Source organism: Ambystoma mexicanum, chromosome 4q, assembly GCF_040938575.1.
Source record: "Ambystoma mexicanum isolate Mex_15411 chromosome 4q, UKY_AmexF1_1, whole genome shotgun sequence".
NCBI classification, from domain to species: domain Eukaryota; kingdom Metazoa; phylum Chordata; class Amphibia; order Caudata; family Ambystomatidae; genus Ambystoma; species Ambystoma mexicanum.
In genome coordinates, this window is record NC_090928.1 from 687,397,413 (window position 1) to 687,422,459 (window position 25,047).

The window sequence follows — 25,047 nt, forward strand, 5'->3', positions numbered from 1 at the left end:
CATGCTGTTAAATAGGTGAATTTTGCAATTTCTTCAGGGAAAAGAAACACATTTAAACTGGGTTTTAAAATCTTATTTTCTTATGCAGCACACACACATCTAACTCAGCATTATTCTGTCTTTGGGTGCTGGAAATTGTCTGCATTCTGGAAGTAAATATTCAGCTTATGCTTGGAGTTCCCTCTGCACAGCTGAAATTGATATGCTGCCACTTGTATCCGCATTTTTCCCTTGTAACTGAAAACAAATTGTTGCTGGACTGGTGTTTCATAAAATACCTTTCTTAGCTGCTATCTGTCAGTGAGGCCCGGTTTTCTCTAACTGCACTCGATGATCTGTGGTTTCAGCACACTTCATTTCAATGCTTCACTTGGAAAATGACGGAATTGAGCACCAAAACAGCACTTTGAAGGTTGCAATTGATTGGGAAAGCTGCATTTGAAAGGCATTTTCGGATTTTAGCCCACTTCTGTGGCCTTGCTTCATGTGACAGGTAACAGCACCCCCTGGCATTCTTCTGCAGGGAGTTCTGTTTTGACATCAACTTTGAATGTGTGTGGCAGGGTGGTGCAGCCTTTTTGTGATTTATGAACCATGCACAGTTTTGCAGATTTGGCGCGCACAGACGTTGGCGCATCCATTTTTGGCTGTGTTCTTTCCCCATTGACAAAGGGCTGCTGTGGGGCGCATTGGCATGGGTAAAAATATCCCACACTTCCAGATGACACTCAGTACCTTGGGGATGTTGGTGACTAGGTCACAAAGTGCTTTATTGAAAAAATTACGGGGAAAAGTTGGTACGCACCGAGGCGCTTCCTCCGAGGTTTTACCCTCTTTGGTTGAATATCGGTAATTAAAATGGTGATACAGACAAAATATATTTATACGTTCCTCAATGTGCCCATACCTATCCCCGCCCAGTTCTTTAAATCATTGAAATCTATTGTAACACATTTTATTTGGCAAGGGAAGCAGCCCCGTCTCCAGCAATGAGTAACTTTATTCCCTGCTTCTCCCAATTAAGCATGTGCCGGGAATCTCACTCAAGGGAGCAAAGGTTTATACAGAGTGTATGGACAGGTTGGGTTTAGTATGCTGGCGAGATATCTTCCCGAGTGGGCAGTTCCTGACGTTGGAAGAATGTAAGGCCAAGGGGGTGGTATCGGGGCTAAATATTTTTGTCTATTTTAGGCTATGAGTGGGTTTGAAAGATACGTTTGCAGATTTCCCCAGGGAGCCCCCTATTGCACCGGTTATGCGCGGGTTGAGCAAAATGGGAACTCGGTCCAGATTGGTTTCTAGGCTACATGCTGCAATAATTGATTGGGCCGTAGGGTGGCCCAGGGTTCACAAGCTAAGTGGGGAAAATGCAATAGGGGCCCCCTTGTCGGATGACATCTGGAGCTATTGTTGCAAGCAAACAAGAAAGGTGGCCCCCAATAGCAACTTAAAGCTAATTCAATTCAAATTCCTGCATCAGTTTTACCTGACACTGGTGGACATGCACAGAATTTTTCTCGAAACAGACAATCCATGTTGGAGGTGTATGTTACGCTCACCTGGTATCCACGGGGACACCACCCAGCCCTGGTTGGATGATTTGCACTCTCAAACCCTCTCCCGGTCCCTTGGTAATGCCTCTGGTTAAAGATGGGTCTGCAATATAGGAGAGCTGGATTCAATACCAGATTGTCTTTGTTTTCCCACCTCCCTTGGCCTCAACTCCTTCCTTCCCCTTGGGCCTTCTCCTCACCTTAATATTGTAAAAGGTGGATTCCCCGTCCTGCTCCTCATGGCAGGGGCGCGTGGATGTGGATGTGGGGGCGAGCAGCGACCAAGTTACTTCACTGGTGCAAGCCCCCCTGTGGGAATTCAGGCCTGCTGCGACTCCGTAGGTTTGCTGCTTTACAGTCTTTATATACAGTTCTTATGTTCCGTTTAGTTCGAATAATAATGCCTTGCTTCTTTCCTTTTAGGTATGGAAAGGTATTTTGGTGTTCTCATGCAGTTTGAAGATGAGCATGGGCCGGTAGGCGAAAGCGCGGTGTGCGCGATGCTGTCCGGTGAGTAATGCGCGATGCACGGCGCTGTTTCTCCTTTTATATTGCTAACCTGTGTCTTTTCTATCCTTGCAGGTTGCGATGTTCCTCGCTGAGCGCCGTAATGCTCCAGCAATGGTACTGACCAGGAGATGACTACCCAGGTAAGAATTGTGTGGCTCTCGTGAGTAAACGCTTTCTAATACTGTCTTTCTTTCTCCTCTTTCCAGGTTATGGTATTCCAGGATGCATGCGGTGCCGGATGATGGAGTTCGTACCTTCAGGTGAGTGGAACTGAAGTCAGCGATGGATGGAAGACAGGATACGATTCCAGGTAAGTTTCGTAGTGTTCTTTCTCTCTCTCTCTCTGCAGGTCCTTGGTTTCAGGTAAACTGGCATCAAAGAACTGGACACGGTGAGCGTTACGCTGCCCACAGCAGAATAATGCAAAGTATGTTCTGCTGTTCGGGTGTGGTTTAAATAATCTTAGGTAATGTAGTCCAGGTAAAATAGTCCCAGGCCTGCCACACCCAAAAGACTAGACCGCATAGCTCAGTTCCTTGTAACTGAGCTATGTGTGTGCCTCCATGTTGGCTGAACACCCCCCCCCCCAGTTAAATAGTCCCAAGTAAATAGTCCCTTTCTAATGTTGGTCTTCATGATGGTTATGAGCCTGGCGCCAAAGGTGCCAGGACTGACTCCAAGAAAGTCTTGGATGAGGTTTTAAGGCCTTTGACCTGGCCCTAACTAGAAGGCTGACTTGCCAGTGAGGGCCAGGGGCAAGGGTCATGACAGTGTAGTGCCTCCCCAGCTACTTGTTTGCACCTGGTTTGGACTGCCCCTGAGTTCACTTCTTTTGGGCACAGGTGTTTAAAATCGTTGAGGGAATTGCGGGAGGCCAACGGTGGAATTGCTGGGGTACACATATGGGCTGCCTAAGCAGGCGAGGAAACTGTTGTGCCTGTTGCTGGCTAAACAGAAAATGGCTATGGCATGGGGCAGAGGCCACCCTCCTGCATACGAAACGTGGAGGTCTGACATTTAGAACTGTTATGAACTGGAATCAGAATATGGAATTGTTGTTGTACATCCAGCCTCGAAGCTGAAGGACATTTGGGGTTGGTATGTGGCATACCTGTGGTCAATCAGTAGCAGCGCTTCTGTGGGGTTGAACCCCCAATCCGCTTGTAAAAAATACAGAACTTATTTAATGTATTCCTTCTCTGGATCTAAGTGTACCTGTGGGGCTGTTTGGGGTTGTGCTGGTGATGCCATCTGTAGAGCAGTTTGTGTTCGTTATGTTTGTTTTAAATCTGAATTAAAAACGGCTAAAAAAAAATAAAAAGAACCATCTGTGGAAAGACCAATCCAGGGTAAGGGACTCTTTACCCTTGAAAAACGTTTGAGTTGGAGCTACTTATTCTTTCTTTACGAACACATTTTTCAAAAGGCATCAAAGGTTAAAAACATTTCCCTTTTCGCCTTTATGTTTAGTTTGAGTGTGAGGGTCAGGATAGAACATTTGGACACAAGGACAGTTTTGATTTTGACATCCTGACACAGACAGATCCTTAGTTTGGTGTACGTAGGGAAATTCCTCTTAGATCAGGGTCAGAGAGGCCTTTTCCCACCCCTTTTATTGTTTTTAACCAAAAACATGGCAAACATGTATCCGAGTTTCATTCCTGACTTTTCACAGAGGACACAAGTTGTATTAGGGAACATTCACAGCCATTTTCTTTTTACATGCCATGACCCACCACATTGGACAACTGCATTATATTTGGGGAGACTTCAATTTTCCCTGATGTGCTTCTTGACCACTTGGGCTGGGAGGATAGCTCAGGGGCAATGCGTTTGTCTTTGAAGCAATACAATACAGAGCAACACAGGTTCAAGTGCTGGTCCCGTGCTTAGAGACTGCTCGTCGGTATTAAGCGCATTATAATTATAAGAGATTAATGTCATACATACTGCCAACTCCATTTACTGATGCAAGTACTGAATGTAACTGACCCTTTATGCTCCTTGCTCCTAAATAAAAGGCACTAAACTATATCCCAGCACCATTCCACCCACTTTTGAATACATTTCTATTTCATATCTAATAGTTTGTTGAGTGCTTGGTCACGCAGACATTGTGCTGGATATATATTTCTTGAGAGCTCCTAGAAATGCTAAACACTGAAAGCTGAACACCTGACTTCTAGAGGATGAGAAGTTCAAAGGTAAAAAGTGTACTATCTTGACATTCTCTCTGGATTGGTACCTGAACTCTTTAGTCTCTGGGACGCATTGAACGGAACAGCATGTGGGGCAGTAATTGGGTACTTTGCTCAGGTAAACAAATTGAAAGAGGGACCTGTCCGTCCCCCAGGAAGCATTGGAAAAGTAAGGGAAAAACTACTGGGAAACTGTTGGCAGCCAGGTTAAACAAATGGAGGGATCCAGGAGGGTTCCCCCCAGCATTCCATTGTTTAGGAAGGAGGAAATGTCCTATGGAGAAGTTATAAAACTGCAGGGAGCCTTACATTCTAGCTATAGGTGAACAGCGCCTCTGGGGAAGTTGGATCTGATATCCTTAGTTTCAGCAATCCATTTGGCACCAGTCTTGGAGGAGGGCCCCCTCGCTCCTGGAGAGACCCATGGACCAGACTGATATAGACCAAGTGATACAAACTGTGAATCAGTATAAAACCCCAAAACCAGATAGGTTCCTGGAAGAGTTTTAAAAAAATCTTTCATAGACCTCATGTCCCCCTTGTTCACCTGCCTTTTTAATGAAATTATTACCTGGTGCATGGCACCGGCCTCTGTGGACCGCGGATTAATCAACCTGATCATAAAACAGGAAAAGATCTGTTGAAAAGGTGAATTAATCAGCCAGTAGCCCAACTTAATGCAGATGTTAAACTCCTGGAAAAATTGTAATTTTATACCTAGATAATGTGATCCCTTCCCTCATCCTCCAAAACCAAGTTGGATTCATGAAGGGCCACAATGGCAGTGATAATATGATGCAGCTAATGAATGTCTTCCCTCTACATTATAATTCTGTGGCTCCTCTCACATCAATAGGTATTGATGCAGAGAAAGCATTTGACAGAGTGGGTTGGGAATACCTGTTACGCTCACCTGACTCCCACGGAGGCGCTGGCCTGGTTCGCGCTGCTGTGACCTCTTCTAAGGTGATGCGCAGGGTTCGGAAGACGGACTGGACCGGGCCCCCAAATCTGGCTTGTCTGGCTCGCAGAAGTATCCTTCTGTAGGCGAAAATAGGGGATTAACTGTCTGCGGGGTAATGCAATCGGCCTCCCACTTTCCCCTCTCACCCTCCTCGAAACCCTTCTGTGATTCCTCGTAGCATCTCACCTTAGGGTCAGGAAGGACGAGCTCTCCATCCTGCTTCTGATGCAGGGGCGCGTTGGTATCCAGTTACTTCACTGGATTTTCGGATTGGTGAGAACCAAACTTGCTTGGCTTCCAGGTAAGTTTTTTGATAAGAGGTTCCCCTTGTGTCCATGCATTAATGTACTAATGCTAGTGTCTTTTTCCCCATAGGGGCCGGGGTACGGAATGCCGGGGAACAGGCACTGACCCGAGATGAGAGGTGAAATCCTTGTAGAAATCAGGTAAGTCTTTAATGAGCGTTTTTTGGTAATGTCTTTTCATTCGCTCATTAACGCTGATGTCTCTTTTTCCCCTTAGGGGCCGGGGTCCTGAAATGCCAGGATGCGGCGCGGACCTGAAATGAAGAGGGAATGAATCAACAGGTAAGTCTTAACATGGAGATTTAGCTTTCCTTATTCCCTTCTCCCTCTCACCTTTTGTTCTGGTCTTTTTCTCCCTAGGCGCTGGGGCGTGACTGAGAATCCGGATGATCGCTGCAGAACATGGAGGCGCCCTGTAAAGGTGAATGGAATGCGGCGCTGCAGCGATCGACGCGATGAGCTTTTAAATAAAAGTTTTCCTTTTCAGGATTGTCGGCGAGATGTCTCCGGGATGCGGATTTAGCAGGTAAGGACTTTTCCTTCTTCTGTTCTCTTCTTTTCTTCCTTTGCAGGTGATCCAGGATGCTGGCAGGCGTGGCAGAAGTCAGGATGCAGGAGCAGACACGGTGAGCGTCCAGCTGCTAGATGCAGAACAACGCGAAGCGCGTGTGGGGTTTAAATAGCCTTGGAAGAAGTTCCAGGTATGTATCCTTCCCCGACCACGCCCGGATGGTAAATTAGTCCCACAGGTAAAGTAGTTCCTTTCAGGCCTCAAGGAGGCCGGGATCCTGCAGCATGGTCTGCATCAGGTAAGTGCACCCAAGCACTCCCATAATGAGCCTGGCGCCATAGGCGCCAGGACACTGTCCAAAGGGCCCCTATATGGGGTTGCTGGGTCCTTCCTTGGGGACTGGATGTCCGCTTTCGGGGACGCAGGGCTTGAACCGGCTCCCCGGGAGCGGGCATCATGACAATACCTGATACACATCCTGCATGTTCTCCGCTTTGGGCCAACATTTCTAAATCTTTTCAGAGCATTATAGAATAATCGGCCACTGTGCTGGTGAATGGTGTTATCTTGGAAACATTTCCTACATGATGGAACCAGGCAGTGGTGTCCCATATCTCCATACATTTTTAATCTGGGCAACGATGTTAGGCAGAAACCTGTGCAGTTCCCTTCGGGACCACTGCAAAAAGTTTAAGACTACAGGTGTTGGCAGTAAACCCAATTGGTAGCAGTCTGTACCACCCAGATTTACCAGGTAGCTGTGGCTGAGCAGTCAGACTTCTCTCAAGAAGATTTAGGCAGTATATAGAGTATACACATTAGGTACAAAAATACAGTAGCACAAGCAAACCCTGATCATAGCTTTGGTATAAAAGTATATCATTATTTATTTAAAAACACACTTATAAAAATACACTGGCACTAATATGTCAAGCAACTTCATACATAGTCACTAGAAATATATACACCTCCCTGATTCATTATTCGACAAGTCTTAGGAAAAGAACACCACTTATTATCAAATACAGAGGTGAGCGCTTAACCAAGATGGCACTCCAATAATTATTTAAAAAGGCAGAATTAGAAAAGCACACAATACCAACACTTTTAAAAGAACCACAGCAAGTCAAGAAAGGCAGAGTCTACTGTACAGAAAGAAAGTTCATAGGCCAGACCCACTCTTGGAGAGAGCAAGGCAGAATGTGCCCAAGATCACACAGTTAACTACACTTTAAAAGTCTTTGCAGATAGTTCAAAAGGAGTTGGATCAGTTCAGAAAAGTTAGTTAACAGGTCCCAGGTCGCCCCAGGATAGAGAGTCAAGGATTTACGGGACACCTTGAACAGTCTGTTGCAAGGGAGCCAAGGCGGGACACAGTTCCTGAAATGGTAAGAAAGCAGTTGTTCCTGGCAGCGGGTGCAAGTCGGTGCTTCGTCCAGGGGAAGAGAAGATCTCGACGTGGAGGAAAGCTGGAGGTTGTTGCACTGCCAGGGAAGATACCAGCCGCAGAGTTTCTCGGTTAAAAGGTACTACCCTTTTATTCGCGGTAGTGGTGAAGCATGGTCATCCGGCCGCCGGGGTGCTTGGCATGGGCGATTCGACCATGAGACGGTCCAGGAAGGCGAAAAGAGGGCAAACTGGTTAACCCCACCAGTTCAAAGGAAGAAGACTCTCCAGGATGAAGATCTTCTCTGTCGTCGGGAAGTGGTGAGGCGGTTCAGCAGGGCTCCACCGGTGGTGTCGTTGTTGCAGGTCGGCTCAGCTTCTCCCTCTCTGGATTCTTTAGGTCCTGTGGCGACTTCTGAAGTTCCAGTCCCCAAAGCCCTGCTTTTATGCAGAAAACCCCCATTCACCAGTCCTAGCTGTCACTCAAACATGCTAAGTGGTGAGCCGGGCGGCTCACCACTGGGCCAATCACACAAGAGTGCGACTTGAGTTGCAGAGGCAACTCAGTCCAGGGTGCCTATTCCCCCCCCCCTCCTCACACATCCTGTAGACCCGACAGAGTGGCGCCACTTTTGGAGGCTTCTGTGCAGAAGCCCGCCAAAAGTGGAACAAAGGGCTCGACTTGGGTTGGAGTTACAGAGGCGAACACAAACGCCATTTTAAAACCAAGTCCTGGCAAAAAGAGCCAACCGGGGAATAAATATTAAATAAATAACCCAGCGGTATCTTTAACATTGCACCAAAAAAGTGGTGCGTTTAAAATGAATGGGAAAATCCCATAGGAAATATTCCGGTGGAATATTTCGTGTGGTAACCACTGCCACCAGCCAGAAACTCGACGAGGGGGGACTGCACGGTGCCCCCTCGAAAAACAGACCCAGGGGCAATCTAATTACCCATACCAGTACTTCCACAATATGATGGTTTGTACTGGTTCTGTTCACAATTTGAGACTAGTAAAGCCAATGGTGACTTTACATGCCCTGGGAGACAGTAGTCAGTCCCAGGGTATGGAGCCTGTTTGGGGGTCACTATGACACCCCTGTGTTACTGCACTGAGGGTGCTGTGTAACACACATCCCAAAAACACATGAAGCCCTATGGAGTAAAAGACCCAATAGCCCATAAAACAAATTTACAAAGTCAAAGGACATTCTCAAATCATGCCGAAGAGTGGGAGAAAAAGAGTCTCACTCTTAGCAGGAGAAAAAAATAAACCCCAAAAATCCAGCAAAGCTGCTGGGGGACTCGCTAGGTTTGGGAAATTAGCCTATACAGAGAATTCTCCCTAACAATGGAGACAATTTTTCCATCATTGTGAACAGATCTGTTGATAGAGGGCATAAGACTAGGCCCTGTGGATAAGTACTTTTTACATAAGGAGGCTTACATCCAGTGGAACGCTGAAGTCGCACTAAACCGCAAGTTCCTGAGTAGGAAGAGGTGGCTAGAATCTGGTAGTGTTATCTTAAAGATGTTTAGAATGATGGAAGAATGTGTTTTCTTTTGAAATTCTAAAGTTCGTATATGAGCCGAAGGATAGGGACTGCCTGAGATGCACTGTCCTGAAAAGGATCATGGACTACTCGTCTCTGTATATGACTTCCGCATCTCTGAGCCCCGTGTGCTTTGAACGATGGAAAGGGCCTTCACACCATCCACGTCGTCCTTGTACAAACTCATTGAAGAAGCGGGAAAGGGACCTTCGTATGCAGATTAGTACTCGTAATTGAACATCGGGATCAACCTTGTGAACATGAAAGTTGATGATTTGTCTTCCAGGTCATGAAAGAAGAAGGAAGTCATCATGGCCTGTAAGTTATAGTATTGTGCTGAAGGCAAACCATTTTGGACAGAGGGGTTCAACGGAGTGGATCTGGTGCTGTCAACTATCAAACCACGTACCCCACTGTTATGCTTATTAGGGCTCTTAAGGACATCCTTTGTACAAGTTTGGAAACCAAAGGAATTGTTGTGCTGAGCACTGGTAGGGGCAAGAAGACTAGTGTAAAGGTGTTAAAACACACAGTGGAAGACTGGCTACAGGAAATATCAACCCTCTGTGTCAAAGAGAAAACATTGCACCATGTTGGGGACTTTTTAGACACATATAAGCTGAGTAGCCCATGTTTACATTGATTGTACTGTGATGACATTTAGAAATGTTTGCTAAATACTCATGAGCTAACATAAGAAAAATGTGTGCAGCTGCTTTCCACCTTCCCCTGTCATTTCCCCTTCCTTTCCCCCTCATACCTTCCCGCCCTCAGGGGAGCCTAATTGGCCCCCTTGTTACCTTCCTGTACCCTCTGGTCCCTACCCATCGAGGGCATGCTGGGACCTCATTCTTGTAAAGCCTTCCCATGACCCTGGAAGTCTATGGTAAACAAATATATTACCAGGTTCTTGTTCTTGCTCGAGTATTACATGAAAAGCCTTTGAGTGTTTTTTGGGACCTTGTCTAAAGGCTCAACTCTATCAATGCTATTTTATGTTATTTGTCTTTTATACTGCACGCATCAGTACTGCACTGGTCTTAAAGCACAGATACTTGTCCATATAGAGACAAATTGTGACCCTGCTGCGGCTGACAACCAGACTGTGGTTTGTGGAGTTAAAGGGAAACTGGGGCTTGAAGCAGCCCTACAGGTAGGGGGTGTATCGGCAACTTATACTCCCTAAAAATAGGCAAATACTCCAAAAAAAAAGTGCCATGCCCTTATTAAAGGCACGGCTGCGCCGGTAATGATTTTTTACCGGGTCCAAGAAAAGGGTAATAACCGGGTCATGGGAGTAAGAATTCTCCAAACAAAAAAACAGGAAACGGACACTTAGGACCTTGTGCTCCTGCTTTCACCCGAACGGTCCATGGATATGTTTCGACCAGGAGTGCATGTAGAACCAGAGGAGGAAACCACTATTATTACTACTGCCTTGTTGGAAGAAGTAAATCTGTTTATTTTAATGTGCATGAATAATTAGGTGCAATAAAAAATTATTACAAAAACATTTCCTGTTCAAACATTTTTAATCGCTTATAAAATACTGCCATTGGAAAATGGATTTACACTTTTACTACCAAAAATCTTTTTACTCCCAACTTTAAAAAATAAGGAGTAAAATACTCCCACTTCAACACTGGGTAATAGAACAGGAGAGGGAAAGAGTGGGAAACGTCGGGGAGACCAAAACATCCAGACCAAACTCATAAAATGTATGGAAATTTAAACATACAGTGAGTGATAGTGATCAGTTGGGATGAGATGTATAGTTTTTAGTGGTTTGACCAGAAGTAAATGTAATCAAAAGAAGGGATGAGGGCTTCCTTTCTTGGCCAGCAGATCATTTGTGGCAGCAGCTATTTGTGTGGCAGTAATATAACATTAAGCCATGTGGTGGATGTGTGATGGCCTAGAGATGTGCTGGCAGTGGTGACGGTTATCCAGCAAAAGCACACGCCCTACATAGTGTAGGCTACACTTTAACAATGTTTAAATCAATAATTGTACATTCAAGGTCGTAATTGCTCATCCATAAATAATTTGTAATAGATCATCTCCATGTTACCTGAGTAGCATATCAAGAGATAACATGATCTTAATCTTTTATTCCAGGTTTTAATTCACCCGCCTCCCAACCTCGATTGATTCAGTCAACGTTGGATCTGTTCACACCATATAAAGGCTGGAAACTTTATTTTACAGAAGGTAATTCTTTGCAGCAAGATTTGCTGTTCCCGCAAGAACTGAAAAAGTAGATTTTAGATTGTAGATAGTCAGTAATTGTTCGAATGCAAGCAGTGTTATGGTGGATTTTATATATCATGTGTTGCTGTATGAGACATAGGGCCTCATTACGACCCTGGCGATATGGGGTTAACAGTGCCGGTAGAGCTGCCAGCACAGTTAACCCCATGCTGCCTCATTACGAGGTCTGCTCGCGGGACCCGCTCAGGACGCCTGGTTTTACCAGACGTCTTTAGCGGGTCCCTCGAGTGGCCCAGCATGCTAACAGGCCCGTCATTAACGGGCCTGTTGTTAGCATGCTCCCCATTCCCATTTGAGCCCGGGAATGGGGATTCATTTTTACAGTGTCCAAGAAAAGGGCAATTACCGGGTCCGCCAAGGTCGGCATGACCCGGTTATTACCCTTTTCTTGGACCCGGTAAAAAATCATTAGCGGCGCAGCCGTGCCTTTAATAAGGGCATGGCTACCGCCAGAGCCGTAATGAGGCCCATAGTGTTTAGAACTGAACCAAGTATACTTGAAACAAAAAACTCATATAAAGCTGCACTCGTATTAACATCAACGCATGAATGGATGTGTAAATTCATTAAATTGAACAAATACGAGTGCTGTCTCTATCTATTTCTAGGTTGGTTAAGCTGCTTTCAATAGTGAGGTAGAGACTATTTTGACTGGTCAAGTATATATCATTTAAAAAACACTTTAATCAACATAAGTAGATCAAGACATATCACTTTAAACACATTCATCCATACAAAGAATTCATCAGTAATTCTACAAATCCAGCGAGTGTGGAGTGAATACAGTTCAATACATGAATGTATATTTGGTCCTACACATGATTCACTTCTCAATCCCTAACCCTGTGGGTTGGAAGAAGTGCTGGAGCGAAAGGCTCCTATGGGTCTTAATGTCTCTGTATAATTTTGTACAGGTTATATTCTCAACATGTTTCAGTTCCTAGAAACGTTAATGTCGATCATTCTTCAGGAGTGTGGTCACTCAAAGGTTTTCAAACCATAGTTTGCTGATAAATTCGGATTAAATCACGAAATCGTGTGTCTTGGCCTGTCAGGTAAAAACAGAAACAACATTGAATAGTATGAGCTATGTATGCTACAAGTCTATTCTTGCTCTTAATTTTATCTTGAGCCCTCTGTAGGCAATAGTTTACCTGCATTCGCTCTGTGAGGGCATTCAATACTTCTAGTAGTTATTGTCAGGACCTGCTGTTGTCCTTGATCGTGCCTGTTTGGGGGGGTAAAAGCGTATATTTATGCCTTTGTGCTAGCCCTTGTAAATAACTCAAGTTTTTATACCAGTACTAGAAAGCTATTACTTAAACTCTACATTTACTTCAGTTTGTGCGTGTTTGTACCCACCTACTCGAATGGCAGGGTGGGTCCCCTGTTGTGAGGCGGTCAGCACTCTTGTGTCAGTTCTGTAATATATAATATAGGAAGAAAACCCATGTTGGTTGTCGGCGTTTCCCTTTTGCAGTGCTCTCTAGTGCTCCTCTGAGTCTTAATGATTTGCTAGTTTCGAAACCTGATGAAGCAATATCATGGTAATATTACCAGAAGGAAATTGAACGTGCACCCAACTCTGAATAAGGAATATGCATCAGTTTCCCTTTTTTACATTGTTCCTGTAAGCACTAAGCAATGAGACCTGATTAGGCAGAGCTACACTCCAAGATGGCCTCCAAGGGCCTCCGTCCAACATCATCACCAGTATATGTAGCACACGTAACACGCATTGGCTTCCGTTCTGTTTCCGACGCAGCTTTCGCTTCAAGAGAATTACGGTGCACTTCGGTTCCTTCAAATTTAAATCCAAAATGTCTTCACCGTCTGCTCCTTCGACACCTAAGACGGGTTTAAAAAAATATTAAAAGGCATAAAGGTAAATTAGTGGTGGGTAGGATCCCTTCAAAATCCCTTTCAAGTCTTTGTCATCCGTCGAGTTGAGTAATTCTCCTCGACGGAAGAGATCCCAAAAAAATATTGATCCAAGAGTCGATCACGTCACTCTTTGCCAAAGAAGGCAAAGGAGAGGCATTGTAGATCTCCTTCCACCTCAAATGATTCCTCTCCTGAGAGGATTGCATGCCCGACCAAATCATCCACTCTGGCTCAGTGGGAAGAGTTTCAGAGAGAAATGCTAAATATTTTCAAGAGGGAGGCCTTGACCCCCTCAAAGAAAGAGGAGAGAAATCATGCCCCTGTGCCACTGCATAAAGACGACAAAGAAAAGTTGAAGGCTAAAACCTGTGCGCCCTCGAGCCAGGGACGCAGGCCATTATCGCATCGGGAGCCATCAAGGGTTCAATCGACAAGAAATCGCGGAAGGCTTCGACAAGTCAAGAATCCAGCCCGTCAAGGGCATTAGCGACTAATATGTCGACACCTTCGACACTAAAAGAGCTTGCGGCATCTGAGTCGTCGAACATTTCAGCATCATTGGCCTCAAAGCCATCTTCGACGGCAGGTTTGAAGCCATTGAAGCTTCCAATGGCACAAGAGAAGGCTTATGAACCGTTGCCAAAGAAGTATTTCTTTACTGCATTACCCTCAATTTATGGGGAACATGAGCCTTCTGATGACAACACTCCTCCTTTTGGCCTATAGTATGGTACTGCAAATGTCCCAGAAGCCTTTAATATCCATGGAGTCCAGAATTAAAGATGTATATGACAACCTACAGACAGCTAGTCGTGTGGATACATCACATGAGATGGAGTTTGGAAAACCAGACCTTTGTGATCATGCTGATGCCTCAGATAGGCAATTAATAAGCTCCTCCATTTGAGCAAGATGATTTAACAGACATCCTGGACCAAGGTCCACAAAACGATCCTATGTTGCCCTTTCATATTGCTCTGCAAAAAAGGGTTCAATCAAATTGGGAAACTCCAGAGACTATTGCTGCAGTTATCAAAAACTTCTCCAAGAAGTACAGGCCATCCAGCAGTGGCTCTGAATACATGACCAGGCATCCTACACCAGAAAGTCTGGTAGTCCAGGCGGCAACATTCACTAAACAGTCGGCATATCCCACTACTCCGCTGGACAGGGACGACAAGCATGTGGACTCTTGGGTGCAGAACATCTTCACAGCAGGTAGCAGGGCCTTGAAATCTGCCAAATCCTCTTGTGCCTTGTCAAAATTCACATTCACCCTGTGGGACTGTGTAGCTATTGCAGCTGACCACACCCCGAAGGGGAGAAAAAAGACGGCTTCCTGGCTATCATTAAATATGGAAAGGAGGCAATGTGTGAGTTGAGAAAGTCGGGGATGGCCCTGGGCATGCAATCCAGGCTTTTCAATAAGCCTTTTTCACAGCTCTCATCTGTTTGGTAGCAAGGCTGACGAAGGCCTGGAGAAGCTGCCGACCTCTAAAGCAGCATCGAAGTCTCTCAGCGCCACATTTGGGCAGTTTCAACATTCTTACCCTAATACATCATCTTGGAGGTGTAGGTCCTTTCGCTTTTACTCCTCAGTTGGAAGAGCGAGAGGATGGGCTAGTCATAGAGGCCAGAAAAGATTCCCTCAGGGTGGACAAGGGAGAGGTACTAAATCTGTCCCAGCAGCAGCTGCTTTACCCTCAGCAACTGTTCCAGCCACCTCTAAACCACTCTGACCCACAAGACTCCTGTGGGAGGCAGACTCTCTCAGCATCTGAAAGAATGGTGGAACATTACTTCAGATGCATGGGCATTGGAATCTGTGGCCCATGGTTCCTGCCTCAGTATGACCTCCGTATCATCCACCGGGGAGCAACTCATTCAAACTTCCAGATCCGATCCTTGTCCAGGAAATTTGATGGTGCTAGAGAAAGTTGCTATAGAACTGGTACCTGTAGCGGCGAGGAACAAGGGTTGGCACTCCCCTTATTTACTAATACCCAAGAAGGACAGAGGATTGAGACCCATCTTGGACTTAAGAAACCTGAACAAATTGTTACACTTAGCGGATATGAAACTTCATATTTTAAAATCCCATTAATCATGCAATTTCCTAAGGGACTCACTAATGTGTACCGCCTACTCCTTTTCAGGTCCCTGTTTATGCCCTTCAGACTGTCAGTACTGAGAGACTTAGTTTCCCTTAGTCTTTCACTTTGTTGCCATTTCCTGGCAACATTTTATCAGTGCACAATGTACCTTCTAGTACAGTGCACTGGGGGCTGTTTTTCATTTTTAAGGCCCTAGACTCCCTCGAAGGATTTTTGGTGAATGTACAAGTGTGTCCAGGACAGAGCTGGTGGCAGCAGTTAAAGCATTTTTTGACTCTTTTCAATGGTCCAAACCGCGTTTACCGCATTTGGCCCAGGACAGTAGTCGGTGCCTAAAATGCCCATGCCACAAGGTCCTTTGGCCATTTTGTCCCTTTGCCTTCCCCGGGTCGGGCAGACCCGGGAAATTCCTTATTTGGTCATGCAGACCCCTGCGTAAACCGAAGCTTCTGCAGGCTTCTGGATGCCTTGTATGTGTGTGCGTACCCAGGATGTGGGCTGGAGCTGCCTAGTTCCAATACAAATCCTGGATGCCTGGATGTCTGGTGTGCTGGGATGACTGGGACCACCATGGTCCGTGATTGGTCCACGTCTGGAATGGTTAAATGTGAGCAGATCTCCTATTGGTTTTTCTTCGTTTTGGCGCAAAGGACATTTCAGATCAGAGAAGGCACTCTAGACCTATTCCGGGTTGATCTTCTGAGTTGACAACAAACTTAGACAAGTTTTCTGAACCGAAGAAACAGATCTGTGGAACCGCTGGAAGTTTTGGCACTGTTACGCCAATAGTTACTGCATATATGTTCCCTAGTATAGTGTTGAGTTCGTATTGTTAATATTGCTGTGGTTTCACCTTGTGTTTGAGTTCAAAGCCTGTTAATAAATGTATATGAATTTTTGATATATACACCTGACTGAGAGTAATTTGTGGTGTGGTTTACTGTGTTTGCTCATTGTGGACTTTCGATCACCCTCACCCCTCCTGAGACCTAGTCTTGAACACCGGCAAAGCTACCTTGATTTGTCTGACTTGTCTAGAAGGTTACCCTGTTCCAAGAAACGAGGCTGGCCTTCTGAACCTCTGCCCACCAGGTCAGAGTTGAGAAATCCATCTTAACAAATTGGTGTACAGCGGTGGGAAAGGATCGAAGCTACCCAGTGTTGCACACTGGTAAAGGTACCCAGATTACACTTACCCAGGACACATAGTGACCTTAGTAGAAACTTAAATGTAAAGCTAACAATGTATCTTAGAACATGTAAGCAATAACTAACATAACTTTCAATGCTTCCAAATATGAGACACTGAGAATGTTGTGTACTGAGAGAGGCTTATCCGCTCAAGGTACCAAGGGTGAAAAGATCCAAAGGATCATGGATTGGCAAGAGGTTCAGCTCGAGCCTATTACCTCAGATGATAGTGCAGAATGTTGTGGGACTGTTCTCACTGACAGTTCTAGCAGAACCGTCGCTGCCATCATGCATGAGGTCCTTGAAGACAGGGATGATGAAGAGTCCCACATTTTGTCTGTTGGCTCTGATGCTGACGCCATGCTTGAATTCAAGAAACAAGAACTGCTGTTTAAGCAGAAGGAGCTTGAGTTCAACATGGCAAACCTGAGAGTTGTGCAAGCAGAAAAACAAAAGGACAGGGATCACCAGTTGGAACTGGCCAATATTCAGGCTACAACTGACTCCTCCAAGGGATTTGGAAATGGGTCTGGATCCTCCACTCATCCACGGTTTCCTAAAGATCTGCTCAGTATGTATGATGAAAAGAATGACATCATGGACTGGTTAACTGCATTTCAATATGATATGCATGTGAAGTACAAAAGGTTGTGGATGCTTTCAAGATTTCATGGTTGCTCAGTCGACTTCCCCATTCTGGCTGCAGGGCTATTATGGAAATGTCAAAGGCAGACAGAAAAGACTATGTAAGATTACATCAAACTCTCACCTTAAAGTTTGGGAAGACTCCTGCTCAATACTTAAATAGATTTAGAGAGTACAAAAAGAAAGAAGTTAACACGTGGGTGTCAATGGTGTCAATGTCGATTCCTTGAAAAACTTGACTGGCTGGGTTGAAGGCTATAAGGTACCTTTTGAGGGTATGATAAGTTTGGTCATGCTTGAACATATTTTTGCATCTTGTTCCCCTGAATTTATGCAAGACTTGGCTGATTCTAAAAGATAGATCCTAAGAAGCTAGCCAGTGCAGCAGATTTGTGGGTGTCACACAGAGTGTCCCATAAGCACAAGACTACTCATGGTAAGCAGGAGGAGGGGAAAAAGAACAATGATAAGGATGGTGGGGGATCTGATAAAAATTCCTCCCAAAAAGGCCACAAAAAGAAAAACAAGGGTAAGTCCCAAGAGAATGTTCAGGGTAGTGGGAGTTCTCCTCCCAGACAGAACTCTGGTTACAATAAGCCTTCCTATGTCCCAAGACCCAGTGGATCTTGTGTGGCTTGTGGAGCAAGTGACCATGTGAAGAGGGAACCCAAATGTAAGGTCAAAACCTTAGGTGTCCACTCTGCGAGTCTGGCCTTCCCCTCCTATGAGGAGGAAGAGATCACAGGGGCATGCTTCTCCTCAGAATCCTTCCTCAGTGGGATATCATCTGAGGTAGTCCTAGTTTCCCTGGGTTCCTGGGAGCCTAAAGGCTCAGAGACTTGTGCTAGCATTCCAGATCACACCAGCCACTACTTTAAAGAGAGTGTGCTAATCAATGGAGTAGATACTCCTGCCCTCAGAACTGTGGTGGATTCCACTTTGGTAAACCCAGAGGGGCTTGCCAGAGCTCCCCTGAAGCCCACCATGTTATCTCATGGCCCCCCTCTCAAGTTCCCAGTAATTCCTGTATATCTTACTATCAATGGTACAATGATCAGGATTCCAGTGAGCATACAGAGGCAAGTCCCAGGTAATGATCTCAGAGACTTGGCTCTTGTGAGTGGCACAGCAGTAAGACCATGCACAAGGTCACAAACAAGGGCTGCCTTAGCAAAGACCAAGGCAAAAGAGGGAAAGGCAACATTCCCCCTAAGCCACCTACCACTGAGGTGGAGGTAGTTGGCCAAACACCTGAACCTGACGAGGAAGAGGATTTGCCTGAAATTCTCAATCCACATGACCATCCTGAACTCCATAGTTTATTGGTTGAAGGTGGCCCTGATAGGGCTGAGTTTAGTAAGGGCCAACGTGAGGGCCCATTATTAGAAGGCCTTAGGAGACAGGCCTGCTCCCAGTTTAAGGGTAAACCTGCTGGGAAGCATAGGAAATATTGGGATGGTGGGCTCCTGTACAGTGAGCCTTCAGAGTCTACAGAAGGAGACCTTAGAAGGTTGGTGGTCCCCCTTCATGTAAGACCCTTCCTCTTGCAGTTGGTGCACGAAGTCCCCCTTGCTGGTCACCTTAGCATTAAGAGAACCAAGCAAAGGTTAGCCATGGACCTCTACTGGCCCAGGATGGGGGGGCCAGGTAGAAAGCCACTGCAGAAGTTGTGCCACCTGCCAGTTATCTAGGGAAAAGTGGCACAACAATCCAGGCTCCATACCACTCCCAATTGTGGGGGTGCCATTTGAGAGGGTAGGTATTGACATTGTTGGTCCCCTTGACCCTTAGACATCCTCTGGCCATAGGTTTATCTTGGTGCTGGTCGACCATGCCACCAGATATCTTGAGGCCATACCATTAAAGACAGTAACTGCCAAGTCAATTACTAAAGCTTTGCTTGGCATATTCACTAAGGTTGGCTTCCCAAAAGAAGTTGTCTGATGGGGCAGCAACTTTATGTCCACGTACAAGCAAGGAGTGTGGGGTCACTTATGTTTTCCTCAGCATACCGTACACAAACCAGTGGCTCAGTTGAGATGTTCAATTGAACCCCCAAAAGCATGATTGGGGCTCTGGAAGAGCCCCAGAGTGTCAATCTGGAAAAATGAATACCCTTCATTTGAATGATAGACGTAACTTGATGGCCGTGGGCCAACCGTCTTATGCACCGAATTACAGAAATATAGACTGTTATGCTTGACCAACAAGCGGCCATTTTAAACGTAGCAGAATCGCCATTTTGCTTGTTAACCATTGCTCATTGCTTTCTGTCTAAAAACTGCTTTGCAGCTTGCAATTCTTGCGGATTCTGCTTACTCTGCTCAACTGTTAACATTGTTGTCTGAATATGAAAGGACAAGGTCGGGGGACTGAAGAGTTTGCTGAACTTCTCATGAGTAGCCCAGAAAGGAATGCCCACGCTCCCTCTCTGTAGCCTTGGGAGGAAGCTGGAGGGCATTTAATCACTTCACAGCTGCCAACCAGTCTCGTACGATGGTATAATATGTTAGAATCATACAGTTAAAGGCTTGAATTATGCTTCTCTTACGGCCCCCCTTCGCAAAACCCCTTAGAACGTGTCGGCTCCCAGGACACGAATAGGACCTCATAGATAGCAAAGCTTGGAATGTGGCTCTTCCCCCCGTGTGCAGATTGCTTCCAAGAACAGAACCACCGTGTTCTAAAAGATCCCTCCGCACTTTCTAAATTGCACATTGTTACTAGAATAGACATCAAAAGCATTATGATCGTCATACTCGTCGGATATGTCCATCGTCATCCCGAGTTCAAAGGAACTTAATACAGAGGGGTGTTGAACATGACTTTGCTGATTGTATGATATGCATTTTGTATATATGTAACGGATGTACGTAATTCGCCCTCTTGCGTCCCTCGAGGTCTAGGAAACTCACGTCGCGGGGCGTGAGATCAGAATTGGCCAATTAATACTATCTTTTGCTTGCAATAAACCCTAGCATTGGGAATTTGAAACCTCGTGTCTGGCGCATCTTTTCGTGTATGGTCATTGCCTTGTTTCCATAGCACAAGGGACCCCTAGGGGCCCCTTTCAAGATGGCGCCCGAATAGGGACCCTCCCCCACTTGCCCCATCGTATACGTTGTAATGGAGTAAAGGCGGAAGAACGGCGAGGACGGGACGGTCGAGCCGGGATCAAGAAGTGTACGGGGCGCCCTGTAGAAGATAGGAGAGATTCCTTCCGCAGATCTGCACACATCTGATCCCTGATCGACGTACCGGGCCAGAGGGCAAAGGAGGCGAGGGTCCCGAGACGAGGCAGAAGCCAGAGAAACGCAGACACGACGTGGGGAGAGGGTGAGTTAGAACAGGCGACTTGTTTTATCAGGTGAGTCATTCCCCGATTCAAAGAGAACCCTGATTTTTGGTAGACTGTTGATTTTGCAAACTCAAACGTCCAGGTAAAGTTGGCTAACCAAAGGGGAAGGTTAAAGAAACATGCCTGGAGTACTGTCCACTTTAGCGGGGCTTTTAAGCTGCGGTAGACAGTCCTTGGAATATGGCCAAAGTGCACAACGTGGGGGAACGCCGGCTTATGATATGTATGCGAAATATGGTGTGGGTGCGATAATATTTTGTGAAATTTGGCATAGGCAAACTAGAAAGCAACCCGACCATCAGTGGCCGATTAATGGTAGTTTTGAGATGGGGAGGATAGATAACCTAGAGAGGGTGCTCATTAGAAAGAAAGCGCAACCTGCAGCTTTTGAGACCGTCAAAGATTGGAGGAGGGAAGCGATGCTCCGATTAAGGAGTAGAGAGAAGCATGCGCGTAGGCATAAAACGAAGCTTGAGATAGCAGAAGAGAAGGAAGAGGAGGAGTGGACTGAGAGTCTAAGAGGGGAAGGGAGACGGGACCAGATGAACATAGACAGAATATACCCGCAGCGGGAACTACACATAGCAGATGAATTAATGGAACATTTGTTAACTAACACGGGTCGAGGCCCAAAACCAGAATCGAAACCAAACACGCCAGTAGTGACTGCGCGGGCCCAACCAATAGCTCTCATACCCCCTCCTTCAGCCGAGCACTTCCCCTCACGCAAGCGTTAACCCAAGCCCCACCCACAGCGCGAGCACTCCCACAAGCGCAGACCGCGGACACACAATTTCCCAGCTCCCAGCAAGGCCCTTCACAATTGCCACCTGTGTCACTTGTCCCATCCGCACCTCCCGCTCTAGAGACAGATTCAGCACCATCCGCCCCTCCCGAAGTCTAGATTGAGACTGGGGAGGCGAGTGGCGGGGCTGAAGGAACAGGATTTGGACGGGTAACTCGGAGCGCGATCAGCAAAGGGAGAAAGATTGAATTACGACAAGAGGCAGAAATGTACATAGAAGGAAATGATGTGACGGCAGCATTGGCCTCATTGTATGGGTACCGAAAAAGAGAAGAGAGACAGGTAGTGTTGGAATGCATGGGGAAATGTTTGGTAGGAGACTGGAAAAAGTTGCTTGACAAATTACCACCACAACGATTGTTAGATTTGAACCAACTAGCATGTTGTAGAATAAAAGATGAAGAAGTGAAGGAACATGTGGATAGACCTTTTGATCTTAAAAATGAGTTGGATAATGAATATGCCGAAATGTTTGCTACACCTGGGTACAGGGGTTGGGATATTAGAAGAGAGGGGAGAGGGACGGTAGAATCATACATACAGCGGAGACATTCAATGTCATCTGTACAGAGGGGCGACAAACTGAAAGTATGTATACGAGAAGTGATAAAGTGGGTGTCGAATCCTAGTATCCCAACAATGGTCATACATGACCTATTTGACGACTATTCCATGCCAATGAAAAGAAAGGCCCTGCAATCGATGGCTGAACATTTGATGGAGAAGGATATAAAAAATAATAAGGCCAGCCCAACTGAGATACTAGCGGTATACAAGAGAGCATTCGAGCGAAGCACAGGAGAAACGGGCCTATCACTGGACTTAGGAATACTATTGAACCTAAGAGAAGGGGGAGGGATCGTGAGTGGGGCATTTCCAATGAGAGAGGTCCCGCCCACGTTTGTACCAAAGGTAGAGATCCCTGCGACGGGTACAGTAGGAGCGCAGTTAACACCAGCCCATTTCACCGCCCAGTATGTGCATGTCCCCTTTTCCAGGCTAGAGGTGAATACTATAGAAGAGACGATTCCCGATATAAGAAAGAATCCAGTAGGTTTCTACAAGGAAGTAGAGTCGACCCTGAGATCAGCAGTGCTTACTATGAGCGATATAGATTTGATTTTCCCAGTCATTTTGCCAGCAGATATATGGAAACAGATGAGGACGATAGATGACGTGGGGGCTTTTGGCGCCACATGGGCGGAGTTACTATTGGAGGACAAAAATAGAAAAGTAGGGGAAAATCCGGGAACCCGCATGGCAGATCTACCGGAACGGATAATGCGGAGATTGAGGGAAATAATTCCAGAAAAAAGGATTCAGTGGGACAAATTAACTACATGTGTACAGGGCAAGGATGAGCCAGTAATGGATTATTTCAATAGATTTGAAGGAGTATTCACAGACTTCAGTGGGCAGGATGTGAGCACAGAGTCGGGGAAGAGGCTATTTGTTGATATATATGTGAGGGGACTAATATCGCCAATTCAAAATATGTTAATGACGTCGGAAAGTTCTTGGGCAGCAAAACCGGTGAGTGAGATATTACACATAGCCCAATACTACGAGAATAGGGTAAATGTGGCGAAAGAAAGAGAGGTGAAGGATAGAGTAAATTTAAAAACGAGGGTGTTGCTGCAGCAGGTCATTGGATACAATAGAGGTAGAGGTAATGCACAAGGCCGGGGAAATTTGAATAATATGCATGGGGTGTCATTGGGATTAAATCAATGTAAGTACTGTAAGGAGGAAGGACACTGGTGAGCGCAATGCCCGCACCTACAGAATAGAGGTGGGTTTGGTCAGAGAAGGCCTCATAGAGGACATCAGGGGTCGAATGGCCCAAGCAGAAGTAACATGCAGCAGCAGCAGGGATATACCAATGGAGGTACTCAAACCCAATCATATGGCCAAAACCAAGCACAACAGAACCAGACATTGAACCAAAGTGTTTCGAACCAAAATCAGGGCGGGCAGGGCCAACAGATAAATGATCAGAGTGGAGGACATCGAGGGGGAAATGGGAATATTTTTGATACACAACCAAACACGTATTATAGCAGTAGCCGTGACTACACATCGGACGATGTGTTATTTTCGCGATAGGACAGCCCACGACAGGGGTCGGAACCAGTGTCTATTCCCGTGAATGAGAGAGGACCCTATGTAGAAATGAGAGTCGGGAATAAGGAGCACCGTTTCCTTGTAGATACAGGGGCACAGAAGTGCTCGATAGACCACCACTTGGTTCCGGAGATACCACTGTCAGGGCAGAAGAATGTTTCTGTAGGGTTCGCAGGTACATCAGTAATTAACCCCATGTCCGAAGCTGTCCCAATTACAATAGGACCATTTACGGAACAGTGTCCATTTCTTTTGACAGAGAATTGTGGAGAGAACTTGCTAGGATTAAATTTGTTGAGAAAATTGGGGGCAGTCATACATTGTACGGCAGACGGGGTGTTCCTCACGATGTGGATAAAAGCAGTAGATATCTGTTCGCGTTCACTCTAGGAGGTCGATCATTCACATTCACACACATACCACAAGGATATACAGAAAGCCTGAACATTTACAGCAGAGCGCTAAAAGAACAGCTAGACATGCTAGAACTACCCGAAGGTTGCGTACTCTTGCAGTACATAGATGACTTGTTATTAGCTGCTGACACAAAAGAGATCTGCAAAGAAAGTACTATATTACTATTGACACACTTAGTGACCCATGGTCACAAGGCAAGCTTGAAGAAATTCCAGTATAATCAGAAGGAGGTGTCTTATTTGGGTTACCTACTTTCGAAAGAAGGGAGAAGATTAACACCAGAACGCATAGAAAGTATTTCTAGTATGCCTATTCCAAAAACTCAAAAAGGAATGAGAGCTGTAATAGGCATGGCCTCTTATTGTCGGCAGTGGATCAGTAATTTTGCGTTGATTGTGAAGCCGATGATAAAGTTGACTAAAAAGGATGCAGAGATGCCTTTGCAGTGGGATGATGAATGTCAGAAAGCGTTTGAGCAATTGAAAGCTGCATTGTGTGCTGCGCCAGTTTTAGGCATTCCTAACTATAAAAAGATCTTCAGACTATTTGTGAGTGAGAGTGAAGGATGTGCATTGGCGGTTTTCACACAGGAACAAGGTGGAAGAAATAGGCCGTGCGGCTATTTTTCTTGCACGCTGGACCCTGTAGCGGGCACTATCACGATGTTTGCGATCCGTCGCAGCGGCTGCTGCGTCATTGAAACAAACGGAAGGAATGGTATTGGGGCACACTTTAATTCTGATGGTGCCACATGCTATAGACGTTCTATTAAATAGGACGCAGATGCAACACCTCACCTCAGCTAGACTGACAAGATATGAGCTCATCTTGTTTGCACCCCACATCCAAATTATGAGGTGTAGCGCATTGAATCCTGCAGAATTAATGCCACTGCCCATAGCAGAAATTGGTGACAACGAATCACCACCCCATGATTGTTTAATGATCACTGAAGAAGAAACAAAGGGAAGGATTGATTTGAGCGATATCCCGCAAAAAGAGCCAGATGGGGAGTTATTTTGCGATGGCTCTTGTTTTAAATTACCTGTTGGCACATCAACGGCTGCATATGCAATTACTACCCTAAAGAGAGTTGTAGAGAGCAGAAGGATCCCCTACAATTCGGCACAAGCCGCAGAAATAATAGCACTGACCCGAGCCTGTGAACTCTCTGAGAATCTGAACGTAAATATTTATACTGACAGCCAGTACGCCTTTGGCGTGGTTCACAATTTTGGCCGACTTTGGGCTGAGA

The 25,047-nt window shown here is 45.8% G+C and overlaps 1 protein-coding gene across 1 annotated transcript in view; it reads left to right on the top strand.

Annotated features, from left to right (window-relative positions):
• Positions 1 to 25,047, top strand: part of MCM8 (minichromosome maintenance 8 homologous recombination repair factor) — a 1,532,371-nt gene that overhangs the window by 78,662 nt on the left and 1,428,662 nt on the right. Inside the window, exon 3 of the mRNA XM_069608271.1 lies at positions 11,102 to 11,194. Coding sequence (XP_069464372.1) covers positions 11,102 to 11,194 — 93 coding nt within the window. The remainder of the gene's footprint in view (positions 1 to 11,101; positions 11,195 to 25,047) is intronic.